General features: G+C 40.5%; 1 protein-coding gene across 1 annotated transcript; it reads right to left on the bottom strand.

Moving 5' to 3' along the window:
• Positions 1–387: 387 nt before the first annotated feature.
• LOC130913672 (serine/threonine-protein phosphatase 2A catalytic subunit beta isoform) lies at positions 388–15093 on the bottom strand. The gene is made up of 8 exons (XM_057832460.1): positions 14666–15093; positions 13497–13535; positions 13218–13388; positions 3738–3911; positions 3576–3665; positions 3344–3505; positions 1053–1171; positions 388–974 (listed from the first exon to the last, which is right to left on the bottom strand). The coding sequence occupies exons 1-8, from the start codon at positions 14765–14767 to the stop codon at positions 902–904; spliced, it is 930 nt and encodes a 309-aa protein (XP_057688443.1). The 5' UTR covers positions 14768–15093; the 3' UTR covers positions 388–901.
• Positions 15094–15975: the final 882 nt, after the last annotated feature.

Raw genomic sequence — 15975 nt, 5'->3', positions numbered from 1 at the left:
TCACAGCAAAAGGCCAGAAAATTAACACTATTGAGAAGAGAAAAAAAAAAAAAAAATCAAAATGTTCTCTGGTATTGTTCAGGGGGCCGGACCAAATGTGGAGGACCCCTGCTCTAAAGACACCACGTTGCATTGTCATATTGCACATAATTCAATGATCCAAATGACTGCAGTTCTACCAGCTTGTACTTGAAAAGTTTTTGAACTGCTTTGTACTCAAATGTATAATTTTAAGGAATTTAGTGACTCACAAGTAGTTTGGTCCTGTCGGTTTGCCAGGGTCGATTTAAAAGGGCAAGATGGAAGATAAATAGTACATATTTAACTGTAAAAAAAAATGTTTCATAGACGCACAACAATTACTGCAGTAAACAGGCAGAGACTGAGTTTGTCAACAAGACATTTTATTATTTGATAGTTGTGTGGTCTCAAATGACAGTATATAGTTGCTGATTTAATGAGCAGCGCTGCAGCTAAAACTCACATCGGGACTACTTGAAGCAAACGTTTTCTTTTAGTTGTCCTCTTTTTGTTCCAAACGGGGGGGGCACGAATGTGGCAAACATTGGTGAAAATGTGATCAGATAGGCAGGGATAAAAAAAAAAAAAAAAAAAAAAAGCGTAAAGTGAGGGAAAGGATCAGAATATGGCACATTTGGTCCACCTTGGAAGTTTTATTATGTCTTAAAACATGTCATGAACAGAAAAAAGTAACATCTTAGTTGCACGTGTAGCACAGCTTTAACAACAGCAGAGTGGAAACACGAGTGTGGGGGAACGAGGCAAGAACAGGGCGAGGGGCGCGCTAACTTTTATCTTGGGGATGTTTTCAGCCAATCGTTTTTCTCCTTGGTACAGTAATGGGCGGGGCAGGGCGGTTGACGGGGACGGCGTCAAACATTCACAGGAAGTAGTCAGGAGTGCGTCTGGTCACGTGGGGCTCGCCGCGGCGGGGGGCCGGATCAAACTGAAGGCTGAGGAGGAAAACGTGGACAAGTGTTATTGACTCATAAATTCATGGATAAACGAGAGGTGACGTGAGATGGACATACAAAGAGTACTTGAGGGTGTCATCCAGTTCCATAATGGCTGCCTGGTTCCCGCAGCGGTAGCAGTAGTTGGGCGCACTGAAGATGGTCACCACGTTCTTGTCGTGGCCCCAGTTGTAGCCCTGCATGTACAACACAAACTTAACATACCGCAATCATCACGAAGCTTGGGCTATAAAATGATTTTATGATTTTTTTTTTTAATGATTTAACAAATACCTACATACAACATTAATGAATTGCTCCATCCATTTTAATTTGAATTACCAACTAAACATGTACACGAGTGAAGACCATCTTTGCCCCAGTAAATGGATCCACATGCTAAATAATGAAGCACAACCACGCCAATTGAATACATGTCCTCGTTTTGCTTCTCTTTTTGTCTTGAATCATTTGAGATTCATAACATTTTTTTTGCTACAGTGGTAGACATATTTCAGAATGTTTGTCAAAGTGGGAGCAGCCTTAATTTACGGGGTGTACAGAGCTGTGGCAACCCGGACGAAGACTTGAAAGTAGTCTCCTGATTGGCTGATGAACACGGAAGCAAAACAAATTTGCGACGCATAAATCACCTTTTAAAAATAGGAAAATCTCCGCGCACCATTAAGATCAGTTTTAAAAGTATTCCCAAAAGCTACGTTTCTTTAATGTCTATTGAAATATTATGGCCATTTCATGAATAATTGAAGTGCAAATCCTGCATTGTGCACCTTTAACGTTATGATAGACATCTAATCAGGTGGCTCTTTTCATCCTTCTGCTATGAATTTAAATGGATTATTCACTCGTAGACCTCCAATCCACTTGAACTGGGAGGGCACGACAGCAAATGAACATTCCACTTTCAATATGTTAATATTGCTATATGTCAATGGCAACCAATGAGTTACTTTTTTTGAGCTATGCCTTTTGTTATCGTCTCTAGACGTAGTCGATGACGCAAATGCGTCAACTAGCACAACATAACGTCATTATTTATTAGAAATACATTGACAGACAGAATAGTCTGTTGAAAACATGCTCGTACCGTTGAAATGGCGAAATTCGAGCGAGGAAGAGGACAGCGGCACAATTAAAATGCCGATATTTAGGATCATTACCGGGCAGTCTACTATCCACCTACTGACCAGAAACCCATGTGGGCTGCGCAGCCGGCAAGAAGGACTAGGACAATGACCCTGCAATGTTCAGAGACAAGAAATGCGGCAACAGTTGAGCTTTAGGCTTGCTTGTTTTGTAATAATGCGAAGATTTGTTTTTCCTACATCTTGGCAATGCCAATATCAGTGAAACAGTGCTTTAGCCTTTTAACGTGTTTACTGAGTGATCACCACACTCTAAATGTAACTGTAGCGTTAGCATAGCATTCACATTAGCATTTAACAAGGCGAGCTTCCTCTCCAACGTTCAGACTTTTACATCTCACTGTGAGATCCAAGTTTTTTTAATTAATTGAAAATAATGAACTGTTCCTGCCGAATGTAAACCATCAAAAGAATTGCTGCTTTCTGTGGTTTGGACACAACTAGCAGACCGAATTAATCCTTAGCATCTCAAGTCATCGTTGTAAATGAGAAGCTGTGGTTAACCGATTTTACGAGCTCGAACCAAATGTACAAACATAATAGTAATAGTAGTATAGACAGACCTGGGTCCTGATTTTGCGCAGGTTTGCCTCAGAATTTTAAAAAAAAATTATTTTGTGCTGGTGCACCTCAAGAAAAAAAGTTAGGTGCAATCAATGTAAAAAGTAAGTGCGGAGCCTTGGTGATATATATCGCAATGTTTTTCTTGTTTTTTTTTTTTTTCAATATCAATCAGGCCTATCCCAAACAGAGCTTCTTTAAGTTATTTGGTGAAAATTATTCTAGTTTTAATATCGCAATATATCACAAACTCCCGAAAAATCGCAATGACAGTCCCACCCCAATATCGTTCAGGCCTACCGTCAACCCAAAAAATAATCGCTAGATTAGTCAAAATAATTAATCGTAACGACGAATCGACTAATCGTAGAGGATAGTCAAGAGATTAGTCGGGAGAATAATAATAATTTGGGACAACCCTAATTACCTCCTCAAAAACATTGGGGAGAAAAGAACATTGGGCAAAAATTGTACTTCTGATTCTTAGTGGAAAAATGGGAGATTATACATGTATTTGTAGGCCACATTGCCCGGCCCTACATCACACTTGGTCGTCTAGCAACAGGGCTGACACCCGCACACTCTATCACCATGGAAACTGCACTTCGAAAATAGACATTTCAAGAAAGCCGTGCGGGGTACCTCCATGACCAGCTGATGGGCGCGCGACACCAACGTCAGGCCGTTGGCGTGGTTGAAGGTTTCAGAGATGTCCTGGCCGAAAGTGTAGCCCGCGCCTCGGGGGGAGATCCCCCAGCCGCCGCGGTCGTCGGGGTCCGACCACAGCAGGTCACACATAGGGCCCTGTGAGGGTGGACGAAAACACAAATTGACCATATGTATTTATTTCCAACTTTTGAGACAAAAAGCCCACCTCATGAGGGACCTCCTGGAGACGGTCCAAAGCTCGTATGTGGTCCAGGGTGTCAATGGAAGGTGACAAGCCTCCGTGGAGACAGAAGATCTACAAGAAAGATGGCAAGACTATGACAAATGTGACCAGCCAAGTTGCATGGAAGAGAGCAGCGACACCCACCTGGCCGTCAACCAGCGCCGTGAGTGGCAGGTAGTCAAACAGGTCTGTGAAGTACTTCCACACATTGGCGTTGCCGTACTTCCTCAGGCACTCATCGTAGAAGCCGTACACTTGCGTGATCTGTCGGGACTCGTGGTTCCCTCGCAAGATGGTGATCCGCTCCTGGAAGCGCACCTGAACGCAACACACATCCTTAAGCCTTTTACAAATACAAAACAAAAAGTCAAAGATGCCATGTTTATGACCAGTTTGCATTTAAGACTTGTATTTCATTCAAATAAATGATCACAATTGCAAGATCGAAGGCCATTACTAGCAAGGTTGCCAGATGGGAAAGATCACACTGGGGGGAAAAAAAACAGCCCAGTTCAACAAAAACCAGCCCAAATGACAACTTCCCATTCAAGAAGAGATGTTTCTCCTTTACAACTCAATGTATATATTGTATTATAACCCCAATTATTAAAAAAAAAAAAAAATCAGTAGTTCGGGACAGGGGGACCAGTGAGCCGCATTGATGAGCCAGTTCACTCATATGCACACAATGCTCATATTTTTCTATCATTTACTTAACTTCAAGGGTAAGCGTCACCTTTTTCCTTGTTTCAACCCTGCACTAACCTTCTTTGGACCCGAGTTAATCTCTCCAACAAGAAAATCTGCCGTGCGTTCGTCTTGCGTGAAAACAGTGAACTTGCGACGCTGTCATAAATTGTCGTATTTCAAGGATGCCGTCATGTCAAGACAAATGTCGAGTCAAATTTTACATCGGATGTTGAAAGGATCGTATGTCGAGGTACTATAGCAGAGGTCACGGAACCGCGGACCTCGGTCCGGTTCCGGACTCCCAAGCCGCCTGGACCGGATCTCAAGCTGTCCGGACTAATACACGTTGCAACAACAAAAATCTTTTTTTTCTGAGTGTTTGAAGAGCGGAGGTGGGCAACAAACAAAAACCTTAGCGGTGACGCGCGTGAGCCAGCCAATGGGAGTGAAGCATTTGAAAGTTATTTTTAGAACAGCATGTCTCACACTTGCTTTCCAGACTCCGCGGAGTGACAGCCAAAAACTGAGCTGAATGAAGTTGGAGGAAGAGGCGAAAAGGTACGGCAAATGGCGTGCTCAAAACTATGCAAGATTGATGCAGAAAACAGTGTTTAAGGAGGAGTAGACCAACACATTTTTGTTCATTTTAACTGGCGGCAGCACAAGACCGCTATGTTCAGAGACGGTGTTCTGCCAAAATCTGCCACATCGGCGAACAGCCTACATTAGTCGAATTTGACACCCAAAGTACTACCGGGCGTGCTAAACTTGTTTTGTTTGGATGCATACAGGCAGAAGGTACTAAAAATGCCTTAAGAAAATACTTAAATGCAGTTATACCAAATAAGGACAGTTTAAATACGCTACGTGACTAATGTGGTCAACTGCTTCAAAGCTAACACAAAAAAACACAATGGTTAAAAGTATGAGAGGGTAATACATGCAAAAAGTATTTTTGAGGCAATGAAAAGGTTCTAAAAAACTAAATAAAAACAAAAAATAGTGAGTACTCGCCACTTCTGACCGATGTGCGCATGCGTGCGGATGCTTGCGCAAGCGCGCTGAGCATTGTGTAGACGATTCGCCGCGTAGTAAGGAATGGCCGAACAACGATAGCGCATGTAAAAAGCAGCAATTTGAAAAGGCACTGTGAGATGAAGCACGCAGCTTTTTCGCAAAGTTTCCCTATGAACTCTGCCATCCGTTCTCAAAAAATAGCGGAATTAAGGGCTCAATATGATCACTTTATTATTTATTACTAATTAATTATTACTAAATATTATTTATTACTTACCATAAATTTTTTAGATTTTATTTACATTTTTGAATGTTGTAATTATCAGCATGGCCACGTAAAGATACATTTGTATTTTTTGGAAAAAAAGAAGCATTAAAAATATTTCCGGATATTTGCTGTAATTTTTTAATTTCGGACTGAGAGGATTTTTAATTCATGACTCCTGTACTACAGTATTAGATGTTTTTCTTCTACTACTTCCTTGTGTAACGTTGGCCACTAGGTGGCGCAAAATCTTAATTAACAAAGATCAACACTTAAACGGTGAAGACAAGAGTTATTTTATTACACTAGCTTATATCGGCCAATCTTGAAAAAAGTTAATATATCGGCCCGATGTATTAGCCGGCCAACATATCAGTCGACATTCATAAGAAAGATCTGCACCTAAACAACTAACATTAAGTTCTATTATATCAGCGATATATTGGCCCATGGCCGATCTCGAAAAAAGTCCATATATGGGCCTGATACATCAGCTGACCTTTACTTAAAGAGCGGAGGCGCAGCTGTAAGCAAGTAACGAAGCTTCACCTCCAGGTATACAAATTAAACTGTCAAAACTAAAGATGCACAATAATGTCTGTTACCGATAATTATCGGCCCATTATGACATCACGCAGATAATCATGATTTAAAAAAAAAATAAAAATCAACCGATAATGCAATCCGATAATTATATACTTGATTTGGCCTCCTAATGTGCGCAATCGACGCAGTTTTGTCCAATTTTGAACCGGCGCCTCAACCCCTTCTCCCTCTAAAGCCCCTGTCGCATGAGTGACGTCAAACGAAATGCTTGAGATCAAGGCAGCTCCGTCACAAAGATGTGTTTACTTTTCCGTGTGTGAAAGAAACAACACTCTCGCCATCTGCAAAACATGTACCACAAAGGTTCCACAAGGCAGAAAGAAAGCGTCCTCTTTCAACACCACTAACCTGATCTGCCATTTAAAGCCGCATCACAAAGATTTGTGGAACGAATACGAGGCTACCGCTAGCACGAAGGCTAATAGTAAACAAATGGAAAGCATGCTACGGGGGGCTTGTGACGATCGGAGACGCTTTTGACGAGCAGCTCGGTCTCCGTCAGCAACGCCCACACTCAACTCCGCTTCAACTCATGCGGGAGGAGATGCCAGGGTCAGTGGGATGAGAGCATCTGGAGTCCCGCTACTTTTTGGATGTGTGCTTACTTGCCTAATATGACCACCATTCTTTGTGAAAAATGCCGATCACATCAGTTTCACCACGGACATTTGGACAAGTGATGTCAGTCAAGTAAGCGTGCGTATCAAGACGGCACAATGGTTAGATGATAATTTATACTAGAGGTGCAAAATAATTATCGGTCCTATAATAGGAATTATGACGTCATCCCAATAAATCAGATAACATTATTGATAGGCGTGATAATATATAATATTTTTGGCACGGTGTCAGTGGATTGGGATGTGTGCGTTTGTTTCCAATCCTGTTTCCAGAATGCAGTTTTGTTACTGTTCTAGAGGCCGTATTTTTCCATCACTGAGTGCTAAACCTTACTATGGCAATTGGTAAATGTTTGCATTTTACAGTGTTATGTTTACAAGTTCTTGAGAGGCCTTTTGGTTATTGATAGGCTTGCTGTCCTATAATTGCCAGGTTAAGAAAGTTGTTTCATGGACCAAGACCACAAAAGTCTCCTCTACTGTTGCACCAAATGTTTTATCTGCTGACAAAGCACAATGCCTGTTGGGTTTATGTTTTAGTTCAGTCCTCATTTTTCAGGGAAACACATCATCAATGATAGTGACTGATTGACTGTGATTGACTCAAATTATATTTATTTGAAAAATAAATATGGGCACTTTATTTGAACCCTAACCCTAACCTCTTCTTGTCTTTGTTCATGTCATCATGAAAATTCTGGTTAAGTCAAAGGCAAATCTATGCTTAATTTACCTCTAGTATTTTTGACCAACTGGTGTTCAAAAACTCAGGTGAAAATACATTTTAGGGCTGTCAAACGATTAAAACTTTTAATCGAGTTAATCACAGCTTAAAAATTAATTAATCGTAATTATTCGCAATTCAAACCATCTATAAAATATGCCATATTTTTCTGTAAATTATTGTTGGAATGGAAATATAAGACACAAGGCGGATATATACATTCGACATACTGAACATAAGTACTGTATTTGTTTATCATAACAATAAATCAACAAGATGGCATTAACATTCTGTTAAAGCGATCCACGGATAGAAAGACTTAGTCTTTAAAAGATAAATGTTAGTACAAGTTATAGAAATTTTATATTAAAACCCCTCTTAATGTTTTCGTTTTAATAAAATTTGTAAAAATTTCAATCAAAAAATAAATTAGTAGCTCGCCATTGTTGATGTCAAAAATTACACAATTTTCATGGTGCTTAAACCCATAAAATCAGTCGCACCAAAGCGCCAGCAGAGGGAGACAAAAAACACAAGTAACATGTGGCCATGACACTGCTGTCATTTTTAATGTTTGAGCGGGGCATGTGCGTTAATTGCGTCAAATATTTTAACATGATTAATTTAAAAAAAAATGCACCCCTAATTTATACCGAACATGCACCAAACCACACTTACAAGTACCGCCTGGCGCAGTAATGCTGATATTACTATTTGTTCTTAATAAGCCCATACATCTAAAAATTGGTCATTTTTCACCTAAATCAAGAGAAAATTGCTTTCAAAGAATGTTTTGAACAATATATTCTTCAATAAAGAACATTTCTGACAAACAAGTTTTTTCAGCAATAAATAATTAATTGCTTAAAATACGGCTGGTAAGCCTATTTTCAGCTAGCCATTTTTCTTATTTCAAGAAATCTGAGTGAAATTTACTTGAAGTGTTGGCAGATAATTTTACTTATTATTTCCACTAGATTCACACTGAAAACAACAGAATTTAACTAGTTTTAAAGAGGTGTGTTTTTGCAGTGTAGTTATGTTATATATGTTAGGAATGGCTTACTTTTAGAGGCATTTTTGTGCAACTTAGGTATTTACTCTAATTGTTGCCAAAACTTTACCATTACAGAATGTCAGACAAACTGTCATTGTTTAGATGTTTAATAGAATTATTGGCTTGACATTATCAGTTATCGGTATCATTTGAAAAATGTATTCTCGTGCATCACTAGTCAAAAGTGTTCCTTTCAAAAACATCCCATCTGGCAACACTAGCCACGTTTACATGCTGACTTTTATTCATACCGATTCAAATCATTCCGAATGGAAATTTCACATCAGCTGTTTACATGTCACTTCATCTATTCCGATCCAGCGTTTACATGTGTCTGCCTTTATTCCGAAAGGACGTTTGACAACTGCCGTCTGACATGCGCAGATTAATCAAAACAAAGCGTCACGTTGCAAAACATGGAGATCGATCGTCAGATCAGCTGCTGTTTTAACTTTTCGAGTGGAAACAAAACTTCAGAATGACACGCCGTTCATTTAAAAAGTTGTGTGGGTGCGCTGTGCGTGTACTTGGAGGCCATGTTGCAAGTGACGTTACTTACGTCACAAAGTGACGTCACCACGTCAATACTGAGCATGTGCAGAAAGAACGCAACCAGACGCCATTCCGCTTCCTTGTTTACATGATATAATTTTACTTCTAATCGGTTTGGGAAAAGGAATATTCCACCCCTGTGAATCGAAATGAAATTCCATTCGGTTTGGGCCTGTTCATTCCGAATGAGGTGTTTATATGGAACACATTTATTCTGATTGAACAAATATACCGATTGTAATTGGAATATTTGGCTCCATGTAAACGTGGCAACTGATTACTAGGTATGGGACCTCATTAGGGATCTTCTGAAAGGCTTGGAATTTCATTTTTTGCCCCACACAGTTACGTCCATAAGAAATGTCGAAAATGGGTGTTTGGCCTGGTTGAAGTTGGTTGTCCATGTGGTTTGTGATTTGGTTGCAGTCGCTCAGTAAACAAGCAGATTTCAAATAGGTGACGGTGTGACCTCACATCGCGCCTTCTTGCACACCCACTCAACAATGGCCATGCGAGGTCCAAATATGAAATATTTCTAAATTGAATTTTTCAAATTAAACCCAATCGGCTGCATATTAAAGGGTATTAAAACACTAAGGGGCTGTGAGATATAAATAGAACCGTTATGTAGCAAGATAATATTAATAAAGTTAATAAAAAAATAAATCGCATTCATGAGCAATTATCGAAAATAGATCGAAAATTACGAACATTTCCGAAAGTATTCCGGAAACAGCCGAATGGGGCGGAGACGTCATAACAAGGAAACGAAAGGTCGAGGCAGGTGCAACCGTTGTTTATCGACGAGAGAGTTGCGTTCGTGTTTCATCAAAAAAATCGCTAAAATGGTTCAAACCTGTCATGCTATGTGGTCTAAAAATAGCCATTTGTCGCAACGTAGTACCCATGAGTTCCCGAACGCGAGAAAAAGAGCTGGACTACGCAGACAATGAGTAAAGTTCGTCCGTGCTAAAAGGGCTAATTTTGCAGACCCAGCCTCCGGCACAGTTTTGTGTGGTGCGCATTTTACACCTGAAAGCTATTCGAACTATGGACAAATGAAATCAGGTTTTGCTAAGAAATTGCTGATGAAAGCAGCCACCATACACGCGCAGCCACCTAAATGTCCCGAGATATCAAGAAAGAGGACGACTGGCTCTGATGAGACCACCTCAGGCTAACCAAAGGAGCGGAGCAGCCAACCTTGAAATGGCCAGAGTGAGTACTCTTTTATAATAAAAACATATCACGCCTTGGATATAGGACTGGACACATGTATAAATTATCGCTCTTAAAATATATAGAACAAATCCTCGAATGCCATTCATATTTGTGTCTGTTGGCAGAGCGAAAACCTAAGATGGCACTATAAATGATAATTATTCTATACATTACATTATTTTGCGGTCACGGTGTATCAGCTTCACAAAAAGAAATGCAAAACAAACCAGTCAGTGTTTCCCACAAGATATGTTGCCGGTGTTTCATCAGTGTGATTGCTCCCCTCAATGATCCTTTCATTAGGCTACAATGGCTTTCGTTTGGGCTCAAATTTGTAACCCAAAACACCAAAGAAAGGTTCATAACTCTCCTCGTCACCATTAGAAGAATGTTCGTTACGTCGGATTCGTCGCTGCAATCTAGAAACAAAATTGTCCACCATCATCACCGCCGTTCAGTACTAAGCACTGAGCCGGTTGTTTCCTTGTCATGACGTCACGCACACAATATGCTAGATTTCCGGGATCTCGGAGGCGGGCCCTTTTAGCTTGACAATCGATCCAAATTTCTATCATTTTCTTGGTGTTGCGATGTGTGTAATTACACGAAGTGGCATGATATGAATCCAAAAGGCATGCGTTTATGGATAAATGATGGAATATTAGCATTTCCCCAGGTGTTGTCATACCCTTCAATAGAATCCGGCTGCTTGCAGAGCATGACCAATTAAAGGAGGTCAAAATTGTACTTTTTCAACCCAAACTACCTTGCAAACCTGAGAAAATTACAAAGGTTATAAAAAATTATACTGGGGGGGGTGTCATCTATCCTTTAATGTTTTTTAGGTTGTGTTTGTGAATCAATTTGAATCTGAATGCTTTGATTTGGATTATGTAAAAGAGTCCCAAGTAGAAAACCAGTAAGACAGGTTTCAAAAATTTTCATTTGAACAGAAGGGGCATGTCAAGCTCGCGATAATATCAACTTATTGCCCGATATACAAAATGCCCAGCGATTTGGTTTTCCAGGGCATGATTAGTTACATGCCATCAACACTACTTCTATCTCCCTCTGCAAGCAAACTCTCTCTCCACTGGAGGCGGGACACACGTACATCCACACAGAGGGTGAGAAAATGCATCTTTTCGCATCGATCTGGTCCAAGTAACTAGAGGCCCACTATTACCAATAAAAATGCAATATACTATTTAAGATACAACACTCATCAAATCTTTATTTGTCATTTTAATGACCTTAAAGGGTGTCTATGATGATTCATCTACTTGTTGTACTGTAATATGATTCCAGCAGGAAATAAAATCCACAAACAACACATTTATCATGAGTTCCTGAAAAACATACTGTCCTAAAGTTATCATGACGGGCCCACATTTCACATGACATTTTTGAGCAACACAACATCTAAAATTTGACAAAAGCCTGCGGTCACATAGTTTAACACTAAGTCAAACTCATTTTGGTTGGCGGGCCACATTTACAGCAATTAGATCTCATGATGGCCAGACAAGTTCATTATTAGCCAAATAAGTTAATTCACTGGCTGCCACTGACGACGCTTCAAGTCCAATTCTTTTCGTCTGGGACGGGGGTCAATGTCAAGGCAAATGGAAGATGAGCATTCACAGCCAGTCCTTTCAGTATAAGTGAATTGGACGTCTATCGTTGTCAATGGCAGGCAATGGGTTCATTTACTTCCTCTAAAATTAGGATCATTTCTTGTTAATTTCCGGGCAACTTCCTGTTGATTTTGGGGCATTTGCAGTAGGGCTGTGGCTATCGATTATTTTAGTAGTCGATTAATCGATGAACTATTTAGTTCGAATAATCGAGTATTCGGATAAGGACCATAAAAAATGGAAATACCTGAGCTGAGCCTCAAACGGTATAAAAAAATAAAATAGGATCCAAATACTACAAAAGAACAATTAGCTAACTTACATAGCAAACGTCCGCCATCTTAAATGCTCTAAAAAGTATTTTTTTTTCTTTTCTCAATGCTCTTAACATATGGTTCAGACACATATTCCCACAATAAAAAACGGCTAAATATACCTAGAAACTAAATTACAATTGCATTAAAAAATATAAGCCAATTTTTTGTTTGAGCCTATGTTTGTCTTAAGAGGGAACCGCTGGATTCAGCCATGTAAAATGAGGCAGACTTGAGGCAGTGTATCCACCCAAATCAATAAAGCTAAATGCAAACACTTTCAAAACAAACCATTACAAAGCCACTTTAATTAATCGAATACTCGATGCAGCAAAATTTAATTCAAATCTTTTTTTCCCAAATCGAATACTCGAGTTCATCGATTAATCGTTGCAGCACTAATTTCCAGGTTACTTCCTCCTGATTTGGTGTCTCTTCCTATTAGGTTTTGGGCATTTTTGATTCAGTTCCTTGTTCACTCTTTGGCTGCCAATGACGGTGCTAGATGTCCAATCCATTTTAACTGGGAGGAGCGAACGGATGAATGCAACTGTGGACACGAAAGTGAGCCAAGTGCAGTAGTGCACGCACTTGATCACACAAATCTACGGTTTTACAGTGCCAATGTCAAAATAAAACCATGTATTCTGTACTTACAGTATAAATGAGTTACAACGTGCGGTCAGGAAGGACAACACCGCGAGCCAGATGGCCTTACATTTGACACCCCTGGATTAATGGATGTTTTTACCCACCCCTGCAACTCAGTATCAGGAAGTACTCAAATCACATTCAAACTCATTCTGATACTACACAGGTCTGATCTAAGTCTCTTTAATTCCAAAAACCCTGTATTAGGACAAGGGGGTGTAGACTATTTTTGCTATCTCTCAATCTGTAACAGGCTGGGGACAGACAGACCTTTAGCGTGACGAGCAGCGTGACCGTCTCCACAGAGTAGTACCCTCTGTCAACGTAGTCGCCCATGAACAGGTAGTTGGTGTCGGGGGACTTGCCACCGATCTTGAAGAGCTCCATCAGATCGTGGAACTGGCCGTGCACATCGCCACACACAGTCACCGGGCATCGCACCTGAAGGCGGCACCCCACCCCATTAATTCGGTTGTATTTACGGTTTCACGTCGGTGTGTTTATTGCCTGGGTATGGCAGTAAGAGTAATGCATGCCGAGAAGGCTCACCTCTTGGACATTGGACTCCTTAGTTAGAATCTCCTTGGCCTGGGGGAGAAAAAGTTTCGAAGTCATGAGACATTGAAAGAAAAAAAGAAGTGTGTGCTATAATGTAATAAAAATAGGTTCAGTGTGATTGGTCATGTGATGTCTAAACATCACACACGCCCAGTCAGGTCCCTTTATTAGTTTTGGTAAATTATGAAATTATCAATGACGTGCTCTGAAAACATTTAATGGAGTTAAAAAGGACATATGATTATAACGCATTGCTGGCAGCTTCATTTCAGCTCCCCCTAGAATCCATAAAACAAAGTTTGAATGAATCACAATGCTTATTAGCTCCCAGAAATTTATACGGATTGGACGTCTACAAGTGGCAAACCACAGGAGGATGAAAAGACAAAGAATTGGACGTTTATCATAGTCAATGGCACTGAAAGAATTCAACAGGACGTCGAAGAGACTAGTTTGTTCTGGTTTCGCACAAGTTAATAAAGCTAACGTGAATTTGCGCTGACAATTAAAGATGAACAAGGCAATTTAATAATTTGGGATTTTAAATCAGACACAGTTGTCACCATTCCAATTTCACAGACAGTCTTGCCATGTCATTGGAATTGACGTCTCTTTTGTGCATCTTCTCATTCATTTTACAACTCTATAAAAGATGCAGCGGCGTTTCTAAAGAAGCCTTGTCAGCTTTATGCAATAAGACCTATGATTGATAAAGGCAGGGCGCGGTACACAACATCATAAATGCCACATTCAGGGTACACCTAAATGGTCTATTGAACAATTACGTGTTCCAACACACCCAAAATGACTACCACCTAAACGTGAAACATTTGTCGAGTCAGGTTCAATCGTAATGCGACAAGAGGTAAAACCGGCTCCGTCTATTGAGGGGGACGAGGGCAAATTACGACAATTTGAAGTCATTTTACAAGGCAAAATAACGAGTGACAGAACACGAACACAAACAATTTTCAGAATCAAGTCCAAACCCATGTCGATCAATGTGTTCAACTGCGGCTAAGCGGCAGGAAACGACCGGAGTCCGGTGCAAATTAGCCGCCTAGCAGCCCTGAGCTCCAGAAATTAGTCACAGCCATTTTCGCAATGTAGGCCAGTACGCGAGTTCCGTGTAACTTTAACGTTTTCGTCAGCGAACTTACCTTCTCGCAGAGTGTCCTCACTTGGTTTTCCGAAAGCTGCTTGCACTCATTTAGCTGTTCAATCCACTGGTCTAACTCCTTCGTAAAAGATTTGTCTTCCATGACAGCCGCAGTAGCTCCGCTCAACTAGCCGCGTTAGCTACCTTGAAAAAAGAGGCCTGTTTGGACGCTAGCAGCGTTAGCCTTTAGCTCGCCGTATTGTTAACCCGACCCAGTCCCGCCAAACCGGTCGTAAAATCGACGATTCCACCTACAACTAACGAGCCGTTCGTTCGTAACTGATCATGATAAACTAGCGAGGACGAATTAAAACCGAAACGAGACAGATTCTGTCGTCTGGGTGCTTGAGGAGGTCAGAAAATACCGGTTGCGGCAAACCTGAGCGGCAGAAGGCAGCGGTTAGCCGGAGTGCTAAAAGGGCTAGTTACAATAACATCCGGGCATTTCAGCAGCAGCCGAGGGCGGCGCCGAGGCGACATCCCGTGGAAAGATGGTGAACTGCTTGGCTTTGCGATTGGACCTGGCGAGAACAGAGCTTTTTGAAATAACGTCACTCATACTTCCGTGTGGTCGTCAGACATCAAAGCAGCAATTTGAACTTCCATCTTCCAACTGAGAAAAAGTACAAATATCTTCACACAAAATAACTTATTAATTAAAAAGTGTTTTTATACATTTGTACGTATACAGGTCCTTGTCAAAAAATTAACCAAAAAAATTAAAGCATATTGGGATAAAGTTTATTATTTTCTGTAATGTACTGATAAACATAAGACTTTCATATATTTTAGATTTAGACACAACTGAAGTAGTTCACGCCTTTTATTGTTTTAATATTGATGATTTTGGCAAAAAAGTCAAGAAAAAACAAAAATCCCTATCTCAAAAAATTGGCATATTTCATCCGACCAATACAAAAAAGTGTTTTTCAATACAAAAAAAGTCAACCTTCAATTAATTATATCAGCTATGCACTCAATACTTGGTCGGGAATCCTTTTGCAGAAATGACTGCTTCAATGCGGCGTGGCATGGAGGCAATCAGCCTGTGGCACTGCTGAGGTGTTATGGAGGCCCAGGATGCTTCGATAGCGGTCTTAAGCTCATCCACAGTGTTGGGTCTGGTGTCTCTCAACTTCCTCTTCACAATATCCCACAGATTCTCTATGGGGTTCAGGTCAGGAGAGTTGGCAGGCCAATTGAGCACAGTAATGCCATGGTCAGTAAACCCTTTACCAGTGGTTTTGGCACTGTGAGCAGGTGCCAGGTCGTGCTGAAAAATGAAATCTTCATCTCCATAAAACTTTTCAG

The sequence above is a fragment of the Corythoichthys intestinalis genome, chromosome 3 (genome assembly GCF_030265065.1).
Source record: "Corythoichthys intestinalis isolate RoL2023-P3 chromosome 3, ASM3026506v1, whole genome shotgun sequence".
Classification (NCBI taxonomy): domain Eukaryota; kingdom Metazoa; phylum Chordata; class Actinopteri; order Syngnathiformes; family Syngnathidae; genus Corythoichthys; species Corythoichthys intestinalis.
The sequence above is the reverse complement of the archived record's forward strand: the minus strand, read 5'-3'. Positions and strand labels throughout refer to the sequence as shown.